Source organism: Protopterus annectens, chromosome 6.part1 (genome assembly GCF_019279795.1).
Source record: "Protopterus annectens isolate FY-2018-M chromosome 6.part1, PAN1.0, whole genome shotgun sequence".
In the NCBI taxonomy this organism is placed as follows: Eukaryota; Metazoa; Chordata; order Ceratodontiformes; family Protopteridae; genus Protopterus; species Protopterus annectens.
In genome coordinates this window covers 179,562,316-179,575,960 of record NC_056738.1, presented here as the reverse complement: position 1 = coordinate 179,575,960, position 13,645 = coordinate 179,562,316, and the positions used below count along the sequence as shown (strand labels likewise).

The 13,645-nt window shown below is 38.6% G+C and overlaps 1 protein-coding gene across 7 annotated transcripts in view; it reads right to left on the bottom strand.

Annotated features, from left to right (window-relative positions):
• MARK2 (microtubule affinity regulating kinase 2) overlaps positions 1–13,322 on the bottom strand; it is a 2,737,523-nt gene extending 2,724,201 nt beyond the window's left edge. For all 7 annotated transcript variants that reach the window (XM_044075616.1, XM_044075618.1, XM_044075619.1 and 4 more), the window contains exon 1: positions 13,235–13,322. In XM_044075616.1, coding sequence (XP_043931551.1) covers positions 13,235–13,285 — 51 coding nt within the window. In that variant the 5' untranslated portion in view covers positions 13,286–13,322. The remainder of the gene's footprint in view (positions 1–13,234) is intronic.
• Positions 13,323–13,645: the final 323 nt, after the last annotated feature.

The following is a 13,645-nucleotide window of genomic DNA, read 5'->3' as shown; positions in this document are numbered from 1 at the left end:
CAGATCTCCACCTGTCTACCCCTTCTATAAACTGGTTCTCTATTTACTTAACAGACAACAATCTACACACTGGCAATCTGTCACCTCTCCATTTCTACCCATTAACACTGGTGTTTCCCAAGGTTCCATATCTTCACTAACACTGCATACCGCTACTAACCTCTCTACACTCTTTACAATACACAAACGATTCAACCCTTATCACCACCGCCCACAGTATCCTAGAACTCCTTGCACATATCCAAGACACCTTCACCTCCATTGAAACCTAGCTCACTGATTAAAAAAAAAAAAGGATTCATCTTAAATCCTCCTTCTCTATTACCTCACTTAGCACTAACATCACACCTGAACCCTATACTAAATTACTTGGTGCAACTATCGATGGTGAACTACAGTTTGACATACATATCCATGTAGAAAGAAAACCAACCAAAAACTTTGATTTCTGTACCATAATCATAAACTACTCTTACCCTCAACCAAACCCTCCCTTGCTGTATCTCTCCTCTTACCCAGTCTTCTGTATGCAGCTCCAGTACTCACTAACCTTCAGTCATCTCTCCTCTTCAAACTGGAGCAAACCTACCACAAAATAGCTAGATTTGCCTCCAACCAACCATATAAAATCACACCACTGCCATGCTCAAGTCTTTACTCTGGCCTGATTTCCAAAAACTTCTTCCACAATTACACACTCTATACTCTACAACCCTACATCCTGTTCCTCCATCTCAAACCTAGTATTACTCTAACCCCCATCGCCAGCTTCGCACATCTGACAAAAATCTTCTCAACATCTACAAACCCTGGAATGCCCTCCCCTATAATATAAGAATTACCCCCCATAAAGCCCAATTCAAAATCAAACTTAAAAACTACCTACTAAGACCTGGTCCTGTCCTTGTCAAACTCCTACCTGACATCTTACTTCTCTCCTGTTAATTATATCTCCTGACTCTGCATACATCAAATTTTTCTGTTTGTCTCTCTAATACATATATTACTGTAGACCTATAACCTAATTCTTGTAAATACTGCGGTACATAGACTTATTGCGGAAACCTGTATATATTTCTACATGTAAACTTTTTATTGCTGTGCTATACGCAACTTATACAACATTCTGTAAATGATTCCTATTTTCTATGTACAACTTCATATTTTACATTTGTAAATATATCTGTTTTTATACATTAAATGTATCTGGAGCTTTTCTCCAAGGGTCTCCACTGAAAACGGGCCCCTAGTTCAGTTGGACCAACCCGGTTAACAAATGACAATAAATAAAAATAAACTCAAAACGTCTGTAATGCCAGAAGAGCCACCCAACAACACACATTATACAAAGTTATTTGCAACACGCTAGCAGTAGCCGGGAGTGTGTGTCTTGCAACACACACACACACAAATTAAAAAAATGCTTCCGCGCTCTTGCCACTGCACTCCTACGACTTAATTCCTTTCACTTTCAATCTCCTCACTGCTTCATTGTGCAGCGCGGTGACACACTTGTTGAGCGACGTTTCTGGCCTTAACAGGGACTAAGAGCAGTGAGGATTGGTGGAGAAGCCTAACACCAGCAAATTAGGACGACTTTCTCCCCTGTCTCGGAATGCTCCTTGGCCATCAGCGCATGCGTGGAGTTCCGAGTATCTGGACAAAACAGGAAGTTGAAACGTAGACTTTCTAAATTCAAATATAATAAACAATTTTCTGAATTTAAAATACTTTTTTAAAATCTTGGGTGGGGAAGGCAATACTACAAGTCGTCCTTGCTCTATACCACTTCATTCAGCCCAAATCCTGCTTGTGTAATTATAACTGGTGCCTACAGTTTACTTCCTTCCTCAATGATAAAGGACACCTACAAGCTTCAGACAGGGTTATGAAAAAAAAAAAAAAAAAAAGGTTGACTTTATGCAGACATCTAGTCGCAGAGATCAAAAGGGCAACATGGAAGTCTTGCAAAGCCGACACACAGAACCAAACAAGTACAAATATAAAATGAATACACAACTACTTAATTCTTAAATGTTGCAACTTATTCGCAAGACAAAAAACACTTTACTCTCTTACTGTTACGATTTTAATCCTTAGCTGTACTGATGGCTCTCTGATCCAACGCATCATTTCTACAGCATGTTTTGCACCCCATTTCCCTTAACCTCTCTCTTGCTTTTATCCTTTTACCTCAAAAGATAACATAGCTGCTAAAAGTGCCCAGGGTATCATAAGCAACTCTGCAATCTTACACGCTTAACAGTTTTTAAAGCAAATATTTTAACGGCAGACAATAACTTTCTGGCACACTGCGAAGGAAAATATACTTCACCTGCATCTTTTTAAAAATTCCATGAAATGCCCCAAGTAATCCCTACAAACACCTCTCTCTTGTATGTGCAAACGCACACACAATTTGTCAGATATTACTATCAAATATAATTCCATCAATGCTTTTGACCCGTGTACCTTTCCTCAGTGGCTGTTGTACATATAATCCATTATTACAATAATAAATTAATGCCTATCCTTTCTGGCAGGTCTCCTAAGTTATTTATTTACAGTGTTGAGCTTTGTCTTCTTATTCTATAAGCAGAGTGTTTTGAAAACATTCGTTTACACTCAAACATAAATCTTGTATCGACTCCTCCCATTTAATAGACTTTCTTTAAATGTCAGCTTTGCTCTCCTCTTTAAATACCCCACACGCTGTAGGTTTCCTTACAGTCTTCTAAAACTGCATAAAATACTCTTCAAAAACAGTCTCAACAACCACATAAAAAGGGATGGGGTGGAGGTCCAGCTTTCGAGTGACCAGTTCTTGTCTTATGCATCCCAGTATTCCAACATTCAACTGTACTGCTTAATTACCAATTATCCAAGAGGTTTAGCTACAGGTTCCTTTCTACTTTAGCCATTTTAAATCCATATCTGCCAAGTTTGCATTTCCCAAACACACTATTTGTTACACACTAAACTTTTGCAGACATGTTTTTGGTTCATTAACCTTTCCTTCTTCTTCTCTTTCAGGTGTTAGGGGTCACCACTGCGGATCATCTGTTTCCATTTCTTCCTGTCCTCTGCATACTGCTCTGTCACACCAACCACCTGCATGCCCTCTCTCACCACGTCCATAAAACGTATGGCCTAGGCCTTCCTCTTACCTGGCAGCTCCATCCTTAGCATCCCTTTCCCAATATACCCATCATCCCTCCTCAGCACCTGTCCAAACCAATGCAATATCGCCTCTGACTGTAACTCCAAAGCATCCAACCTGAGCTGACCCCCTAATATACAGATTCCTAATCCTGTCCATCCTTGTCGCACACAGTGCAAATCTTAATATCTTTAACTCTGCCACTTCCAGCTCTGACTCCTGCCTTTTTGTCAATGCCACTGTCTCCAACCCATACAACATAGCTGGTCTCACTACCCTCTTGTAGACCTTTCCTTTCACTGTTACCAATCTGTCACAAATCACTCCTGACACTCTTCACCCATTCCATCCTGCCTGTACTCTCTTCTTCACCTCTCTTCCACACTCCCCATTACTCTGAATTGTTGATCCCAAGTACTTAAACTCATCCACCTTTGCCAACTCTACTCCCTGCATCCTCCATCTCATTCACACACACATTCTGTCTTAATCCTGCTGACCTTCATTCCTCTCTAGAGCATATCTCCACCTCTCCAGGGTCTCCCCTCAACCTGGTCCCTTCTGTCACTACAGATCACAATGTCATCTGCAAACATCACAGTCCATGGGGCCTCCTGTCTGATCTTGTCTGTCAACCTGTCCCATCACCACTGCAAATAAGAAAGGGCTCAGAGCTGATCCTTGATGTAATCCCACCACCACCTTAAAAGGATCTGTCACCCCCCACTGCAGACTTCACCATTGTCACACTACCCTCTTACATATCCTGTACCACTCTTACATACTTCTCTGCCACTCCTGACTTCCTCATACAATACCACAACTCCTCTCTAGGCACCCTATCATAGGCTTTCTCCAAGTCCACAAAGACACAATGCAACTCCTTCTGACCTTCTCTAAATTTCTCCATTAACACTCTCAGAGCAAACATCGCATCTGTAGTGCTCTTTCCCGGCATGAAACTATACTGCTGATCGCTAACCATTACCTCCTTTCTTAACCTAGCTTCCACTACTCTTTCCCATAATTTCAAACTGTGACTGAACAGTTTTATCCATCTTTAGTTACTACAACTCTGCCCATCAACCTTATTCTTAACCTTTCATATGGCGCTTAAAAAAAACAAACACTGCACTCATTGTTATGTTGTGTGTGTGTGGGGGGGGGGGGATCTCTTCATTCTTGACCTTCTGCAATGTCACATACCCAAACAAAAGAGTGGCCAACTACATTAGATTTACTGGTTATTTTCCACTTCCTGCTGTAAGACAAAGTTGACCTCATCTGCTCACTAGTCTTCTGTGGGGTACCAAGTTGAATCCCTTGTTAAAATCTAAATGTACCGCACTTTAAAAAAGAGAATTCTTCCCAACTATGTGCAGCTGGCACTATCCATGCAAGACAAAGTAGTCCACAGCAAAAGTACAATTAAATCGATGAACAGCCAAACAATATTAACTTTTGCCTTATCTTTTTAAATTAACTTTCTCTTAGCACATCTCCCATTCCTTTCATGGAGGAGCTGTGGATGTATTCTACGAAGTAACCTCATAATATGCATTCCCAAGTCATCGTTCCTATTCAGATTCAAACAGGTGGAGCAATAATGAAGCAAGGACTCCAGCTTCTTATACAATATAAAAAAGAAATACTTCAATACAGCAGTAATGCTACCATTAAATCACACATTGTTGTCAAATCTTGAAAGATCACTAATGCTTGACATTTTAGTTCGTTGATTATAATTTTGTCACACTAGACTTATTGAGAGAAAACATGATACTCATCATGGATTTAATGAGAGATATTTTGAAAAGTTATGTCCTTTTACAACTCCCCCCTTTTTCTCACAGTTCTGCAACTCCAGGTACTAGTACATATAGAAACAGGGAGTGCAGCTTCCCTGCAAAAATGATTTTTTTTTTTATTTTGCACAATGTCCTACTTTGCCAATTAGGCTAGTTTTAGGTAATATAGAGCAATATTTTGGGTCTTATCTAATCTAAAAGAAATGCAAAATTCTATAATAACCTACCCACCCACTTGTTAGAGTAAATTAAGTTATACTTCTTAGATCACTCTAGCATCACTAGAGCCACAGGGGCAAATTACATACACGTAAAGAGAATTTAGTATAGCTGATCAACTGGCATTTTCCACCCATTTATATGGAAGGAAATCAGAGTACTTGGAGAAAACCCATGCAGACACAGGGTGAACATGCCAACTTCACAAAAACAGTGACCAGAAATTAGGAGTGAGCTATGGAGGGTCACATCAGCAGCAACATGAGAAAAATCAGCATACGTGTTAAATTTTAATGATAAACAAGTATTAAAGATGTTTTCAAAAGGATAACATCCATGATTTCTGTTAAAAAGGCTGATCAATCATTTCTTGAAACCCCACTGCCCCCCCATCCAAGTTTCACATTTCGCTATAATCTAACCCAACTAGCATCATGCTTAACACCTCATATTTTCAACCTATCTCAAATGAATCTGCCCCACAGTCACCACCCCTTACTAGTTTCTCATCCACCCCCCAATCTTAACTCACTGCTTAGTATAACCCTAGACTTCCAATGTCTGAAGTTCCACAACCGTATAAACAATCTGTACATATGGAAGGATATACAGGTGAAAGTACAACAAGATACTGTGCCCCACCTATACTCTATAGTGTACATTTTAAGTATACACTCAATATTTCCGGTAATGTCACTTCCCTCTCTACTTTCACTGAAAACAGGATACACTCAAGCTGGACTACTCGGGCAAATAAGAGTAGACTTGCATATAAACAACCCTTCTCTTTCTTGGAATATAACGAGGGGCCATTCTCAGACCCTGGGTTAGTTACTATGTTGGCAGGTTACAAAGTTAATATGCCATCCTAAATTAACTCAAATTCTTTCCATGATTATTTTCAGAAAATATTTAGTTTGTACAAAGTTAATTCCACAGTTCTGCTATGGAATAAAAGTAAAGTTTTTTCAACATTTTTGCAATATACAGCTCTAAAACGTGTAGCCACTTTTTCAGCAAGTTAAGACATAATGGAAAACATAATGAAGACTGTGTAAAGGGGTCTATATTAACATGCCGAAACAGCTAAACACTGAACACCATTTCAGCGACACAAAGAGCAACTTACACAAACAGCCAGATCATCAATTTTTTTCCTAGGGGAAAAAAAAAAAAACGCTTGGCCGTTGCTGTGAATTTGCCCTTTTCCCCACTGTAGTGCAATCTTGGAGTTGGTATATTTAGTTAGGGGGGGGTGGGGGCACAGCCCTCCCCCCACTTTGTAATGCTTGAGCTGGTGTGTCATGTCTGGTTGGCCTACCGATTTTTTCCCTAGGGAAAAAACATGGTTATCTGTAGTTTGCTCTTTATGTCTCTCTGAAATGGCATTCAGTGTTTACCCATTTTGGGGTCGTACTATAGACCTGTGCAAAGTGATTTAATCCATCTCAAAGCGGTAATAAGTATGGAATATAAAATCACATTTAAATTGGGACACCAGCTTTTTAAATGTTGGCACATAACTCAAAAAAGTTTATTTAAATGTGAAAAGAAAATCATTTGTCTCTAGCAGAATGAAGCTAAAGTCATGCCTCAGTATTACTCTGCCCTCAAATGCCATAAATTGAGTACAACTGTCCAAGTCACACTGTGCATCAGGTAGAATGGGTTATAACTGTCCAAACCCTTCCTGCATCGTCCTAACCAAACATATATAATCAACTCTACTAGTATTGCTGCTCTACTACGCTACTACACACAGAGCAAACCACATTACTGAATTTCACTTTAACAATTTGGAATAGCAACCTGTTAAATGCATCTGCCATTACAGTTATATCTACTGCACAGAATATTCAGAAAACAGCACAAGCTGTGTAGATGTGTGCCACACACATACAAACAACACTATCTGATGGGAATACTGCTACAGAAAAAAGTAGCACTCAGCATAAAATGAAATGTACATAGCCTGATAAGTATGCCTCTAAAACTACTTAGGTTTACAAATGTACAAACATCCTGATGAGCACACAAAAAGAGAGCCCCAAGATCCTTTAACATATTCACTACATTTTACACATGGAGAGATAAAGAAATCATAATCAATAGGTTAGCACACCATTCACGTTTCAGATCTAAAAAGTTTTCTAGTAACCAGAAATTCTCCAAAACACATTAATCATTCATACAGTCAGTGGTCTGTCCAAGCAAACAAACCAAGCATCCAGGTCACTAACGACAGAACAAAAAATTGAGGTTTAAGTCGTCACCATTCACCGATACATTTTTGCACTTGGTTATAAAGACCTTCAACCTAAATAACCTTCTGGGCTTCAAATGAAAAAGACCAATTTCAAAATCAACTGGACTATAAAATAAAGTCTACCCTCTCTACTGTTCAAAGTACTATAACACACACACAAAATCAACGGATGTACATCAAAAGTCTGACAGAATTGTGATGTTTAAAAATTGGAAGCTTCAGTTTAAGTTCGTTTTGGAGGAACCTACATCTCCCTGCTTCTATATAAACTCTCTGCAATCACTGTAATTTAATGTATGAGAGAAAAGCAACATGAAAAATGCAATAAAATAAACCTGTTAAAAAATGTTACTTTTGTAATACCAACATTCTCCACTGAAATGATGGACTCTCAAAACATATACAATTACTAGGAGCTACTTATACTAGTGTATGAAAAGCCCCTTCAGATGGAGGATCTTTTCCTTTGAATTGCAACAAAAGGAGTGTATGGAAATGGTAAACACTACAGCTTTGAAGAATGGCCCAAATACTGCAGCTTCAATCACTGAAACAACAAGCAAGAAGAATGAATCACTTTATTTATTAAATACAATGGTGTACATACACTTACACTGCCAACAGCAAGAAGTTACAGAGTCTTAGAGAAATGGTTAACAAATACTGTCAAGGCCAAATTCCTTTCCACTAGGACTAGGGTCATGAATGGGACAAATCTTAACAGCCAGAGTACTTTTAAGAAGAGTGCACTGAATTTGTCCAGGTTACCTCAACTAGTATTTATTTTCTGTACAATCACAAAAAACAAAGTTATTCTTTCTTAGGATTTAAATAAGCAGTTTAACCGAAGTACCCGTCATGAATCTCACAATGACCCTTTCCACACCAGTAAGGCAATAATTAACTCAAAATGTCCTTTCAATACTTAAATGGCTATAAATCTTGTCTTTTCAGTTCTTTAGAGAATACACACTAATCATTGTGCATGTGCCATATTATGTTAGAGCAGCACTTCCAAGCATTTCTCATGGCTTTCTACTGCACCCTCATAATTATACGCAACCCCTAGCCATACCTTCAAAACAATTTCCTCATTAACACAGAGCAGCCAAATCAAACTGTCTTCTACTACTCCGACACTTCTCGACAACACCAGGAAATCTACAACAGACACCCTGCCAAAAGGAATTTTAAAATTCATCCCATGCCAAGAAAGTCTATGAATAAAACAATGAAAGTGGAGGACCCTCAACTCGGTAAATGGTTGGTGACACCGTTTAAGTCTAAACACAGTTTGTTCACAGTGAAAGCTAGGTTGATGAGTCTGGAGCTCTCCTGTAGTTATTTTCTTTTTTAAACGTTTATACTGCTGGGACAGGCCCATTCGTAACAGAGACCCAAGGGTGAACCAATCCAAAGCAAACATTAAAATGCATATGGTAAACTTGTTTCTCTTTAAAATTTATCTTTCCCTCTCTATGGTTTTTTGACTTCCAATTTTTGCTATTTCTTAAGAGTAATGTTTCTTCTATGTAATGTACTTAGTATTTAGTGGAGCTTTTCTCCTCGGGCCTCTGCTGAAAATGGACATGTATCCAGCCAGACTAGCCCGGTCAACAAATGTAAAATAAAAAAATAAAATAAATTTTTTATACAGAAACTACAAAGTATAAGTAATATTTGGGAATGACATTTACACTCCAGTTTGTGGACACTTGTCTACCAAACACTTGCCAAGTCATCTGTTAATGCTTTTATAAACAGATCGGTTATGTACATCTTGCCCTGCTTTGATTTTACACAAGAGTCATAAAGGTGCCTTTTCTGTACTGGAGATCTCCAGTGGCATTAATTATAACCTAGGATGAAGTAAACCTCAGGACAGATGGCCTGACCATGGTGACAATGCAAGCAATACTTAAAACAGGCTAAAGACATTCTGAGATCTCTGCATAGCAAAGCCATCTATGCATCTTACTACCTTCCTCCAAATACATCACATCTGCAAAACTACTTTAAATTCATGCAGTTTAAGGCAAAAGGATTTTCGATACTGCAAGGTACATCCACAGGGGGCAATGAGCACAACCCAAGTCGGTCATAAGAATTTTTGCTACACAGCAAATGTTTCTGGAAATGTGCTAAAGATATTACGATCCTCTGCTGGGAGGACAATCAACATTTATTTTTATATACTACTGTATAGACTTCAACTATACAAAAACATGCATTAAATATGATTACTGAATAGCATTAATTAAAAGCTATCTGCAACTTTTACAGCTCCAGCATCAGTTCTCACATAGCATATGCTTCAGCAATTACACATGAAATATCTACAAAGCTAATTAAACTTCTGGTTATATGGTAACATTTACACATCAGTCTACTGATGTATACTCACTGAGCTTTGAGCCCAACCCCAAACATAATGAATGAATACCTAAAACAACTCAAGGAGCAAATGTAACATCATCCACAATGGTTATTATACACATTCTTATATTTTTATTACTTCACCCCTCTACTTACTTAACTGTGCTCAGCCCAGACAAACACTGCAAGGCAAAAAGAAAATCCTATCCTCACCGTTATCACCATACAAACTACAAGGCTTGAAATAAATGAAAACAATATAAACATTTCGAAAATTTCAAGAATTTAAGCAATATGCACAGTATTCAGCTAAAATAATTCAGAATTACTAAGTGTGTACATGGATCAAACTTTAAATAGGTATTGTATCACTAAGATGCTAACAAAACACATCGACCGGCCACTCAGCACTTCACCCATACCAATTTTGCTGGTAAACACAACAATGGCAAAAGATCAAGGAATGCAATCTTAATACAGTGGATATAAAACGTGTACATACCCCTGTTAAAATGCCAGGTTTTTGTGATATTTATGAGACCACAATAAATTGTTTCAAAACTTTTCCCACCTTTAATGTGACATATAACCTGTACAATACAATTGAAAAACAAAAATCTATTACGGGAAAAAATAAAAAAAAGTACAATAAACTGGTTGCATAAGTGTGCACACCCTTAAACTAATACTTTGTTGAAGCACCTCTTGATTTAATTACAGCATTCAGTCTTCTTGGGTACACACCTGCGATCAATTAAAGAAACTCTGATTAACCTCAAATAAAGTTCAGCTGTCTTAGTAGGATTTTCCTGACATTTACTCAATTGCCTGCTACAGCAAAAGCCATGGTTTGCAGAGAGCTTACAAAGCATCAAAGGAATCTTATTGTTGAAAGGCATCAGTCAGGAGAAGGGTACAAAAAATTTTCCACAGCATTGCTACACCATGGAATACAGTGAACACAGTCATCAGAAAGTGGAGAAAATATGGGACAACAGTGATGTTGTAAAGAACTGGACGTCCCACCAAAACTGAAGAAAACAAGACGAAAAATGGTCAAGGAGGCTGCCAAAAGACTTACAGCAACACTGAAAGCTGCAGGCATTTCTGGCAAGTACTGGTTGTGTACTACATGTGACAGCAATCTCCCATATTCTGCATATGTCTGGACTACGGGGTAGGGCTGCAAGGTGGAAGCCTTTTCTTACACAAAAACAACCAGGCCCAGCTAAAATTTACAAAACAATACATCGTCTCCCAAAAGCTTACGGGAAAATATGTGTTATGGCCTGATGAGACCAAGGTTGAACTTCTCGGTCACAATTCCGACACCATCCCCATGGTGAAGCAATATGGTGGCAGTATCATGCTTTGCAGTTGCTTTTCTTCAGCTGGAATTGGGGCTTTAGTCAAGGTGGAGGGAATTATGAATAGTTGCAAATACCAGTCACTTTTGGCCCAAAGCCTTCAGGCGTTTGCTAGAAAGCTGAAGAGGAATTTCACCTTTCAACACAATGACCCCAAGCATCCATCCAAATCAACAAAAGAATGGCTTCACCAGAAGAAAATTAGTTTTTGAATGGCCCAGATCTAACTCCAATAGAAAATTTGTGGGGTGACCTGAAGAGTGCTGTGCACAAGAGATACCCTTGCAATCTGACAGATTTGGACAGTTTTTGCAAGGAAGAGTGGGCAAATATTAAGATGTGCCATGCTGATAGACTCCTACCCAAGACTGAATGCTGTAATTAACTGAAAAGGTTCTTCAAAGTATTAGTTTAAGGGTGTGCACACTTATGCAAATATTTACTTTTTTTATTTTTTATACTCCCAACAGATGTTTGTTTTTCAATTGAATTGTACAGGTTTACAGGTCACATTAAAAGAGTTTTGCAATCATTTATTGTGGTCCCATTTTTTATATCACAAAAAGTTGGCATTTTAACAGGGGTGTGTACACTTTTTATATCCACTGTATGCATCCTAAAAGTTTTGATCAGAAGTCACCCAAAGTGAAACATTACAGATGACCGTTATGGATGTCAACTTTCAGAAGAGAGACTTGAAATTTGAAAGCGCAATTACATCCTGAAATAAAATCACATATGCCCCCCAATTAAGTTTAAGGTCCCATTAGAAAAAAATGGTCGTTCAACTACACAATACTAATCTCTACATCATGCCACATATAATTAATTATTTCGCACAAGACAGCAAAGAATCTTGGTGTCTGAGCAGACTGCCTATAACTAATACTCAGGCACAAACTTCAGGAAGACATGAATGCTACCCACACACACACACACACACACACACACACACACACACACAGAAAAACAAACACACACTCCCAACCACCATGAAAAAAAGATGGGAGGAATTATAGCAAACTATTCCAAACTAGTTAAACTTCTCCAAAAATAACTGGAACACTAGGCAATCTATTTTATAACTACTATATACTTCACAAGAAAGTCAATACATTACATATAAGCAAGACAGGTTCCACTTAATGAATACCTATTTGCTAAACAACAGGCCTGTCATTCTGCTAGCCACAAAGACTAACTTGTACAACCTGAACTTATGCAGTCACAAAACCTGTCTGTCTTGTGCCACAAATAAACAGCTTCACTTCAAATTGCAGCTCCCATGACTAGCATCCAAAGGTTATACATGAGGAACGGTAGTTAATTAGCCAGAGAAGGGAAAAACGAAGACCTTTCAAAAATCAAGGAGACTAAACACTTGGCAGTACAGTACAGGCCACCAATCGTAGATCAAAGAGACTGTCACTGATAGCAAGCAACTAACTCGATGCATTACGCCCAGGCTTCTCTCAAAATGAAGAAAAGAAAAACTCGATACAAATGCAGCTATAAACATAACTAGCAGATTTCACAGTGAAATACTACCTACCAAACAGGTTTCCCCATTTACACTATTTACTGTAGACCTAAACTTTCAATTACCACTGGTGGTCAAACTTAAAATATTAATCAACACAGCAACTGACTACCCAAACTATATATCCTGGCCGTTGAAATAGTACCGCAAACCTAATAATCAAATTCAAGCCTTGGACTGTAACCAATACAGTCAACAAAAAGGAAACCCTGCTACCTATTACAGAGTGTGTTTTGCAATAAAAAAGATAACTGTAAAGACAGTATCATCACCACTCATAAATAACTTTACAAAATCGAAACCAGCCCCCAACAAACACAGAACTACAGGTGAGCCTGCCACAAAACGTCAGCTTACTAGAAACTTGCACAGCTGTATTTTAATTGATCGGCTCATCTACATCTGTATAGACAAAGTGGGGATTAAACATTTGCGGAAGTATGTACGTGCATGTGGAGGAATGTTGTACTCAGCAGAAAGACGATGATCTCTTATTACCTGGTCTGTGTCCCTTTCGATGACAGTAGATAATGGCGTTCTGGCGGACATCTTGGCGTAATGTACTTTTAGTACCCCACAGATGCGCAGTAGCAAACCCCGCCCACGCCCACTACCTGATTACGCCCCGTGTGACGTAAGAGTTGCGCGATAAATATTCAGGAGGTGGTTGTCTTGACGAGTTCGGTACGGGTTGAGGAGAGTAGTTAAAGCAGTATTACAGCTGAGGAGTTATAAAGCGTATCAAATAATAGTTAACGGTGCTAGCTAGTAGAGGTATAACGTGTCAGGCTGGAATCTGAGAGCTGTTGCTGGAGCGAGAAAATACGGTGGTCTCTAATTTGTTTGTTAAATTTGTTTTATCACAGGAAAAATGACACCCTGAAAAAATAAAGTATTTGGAGTTGAAAG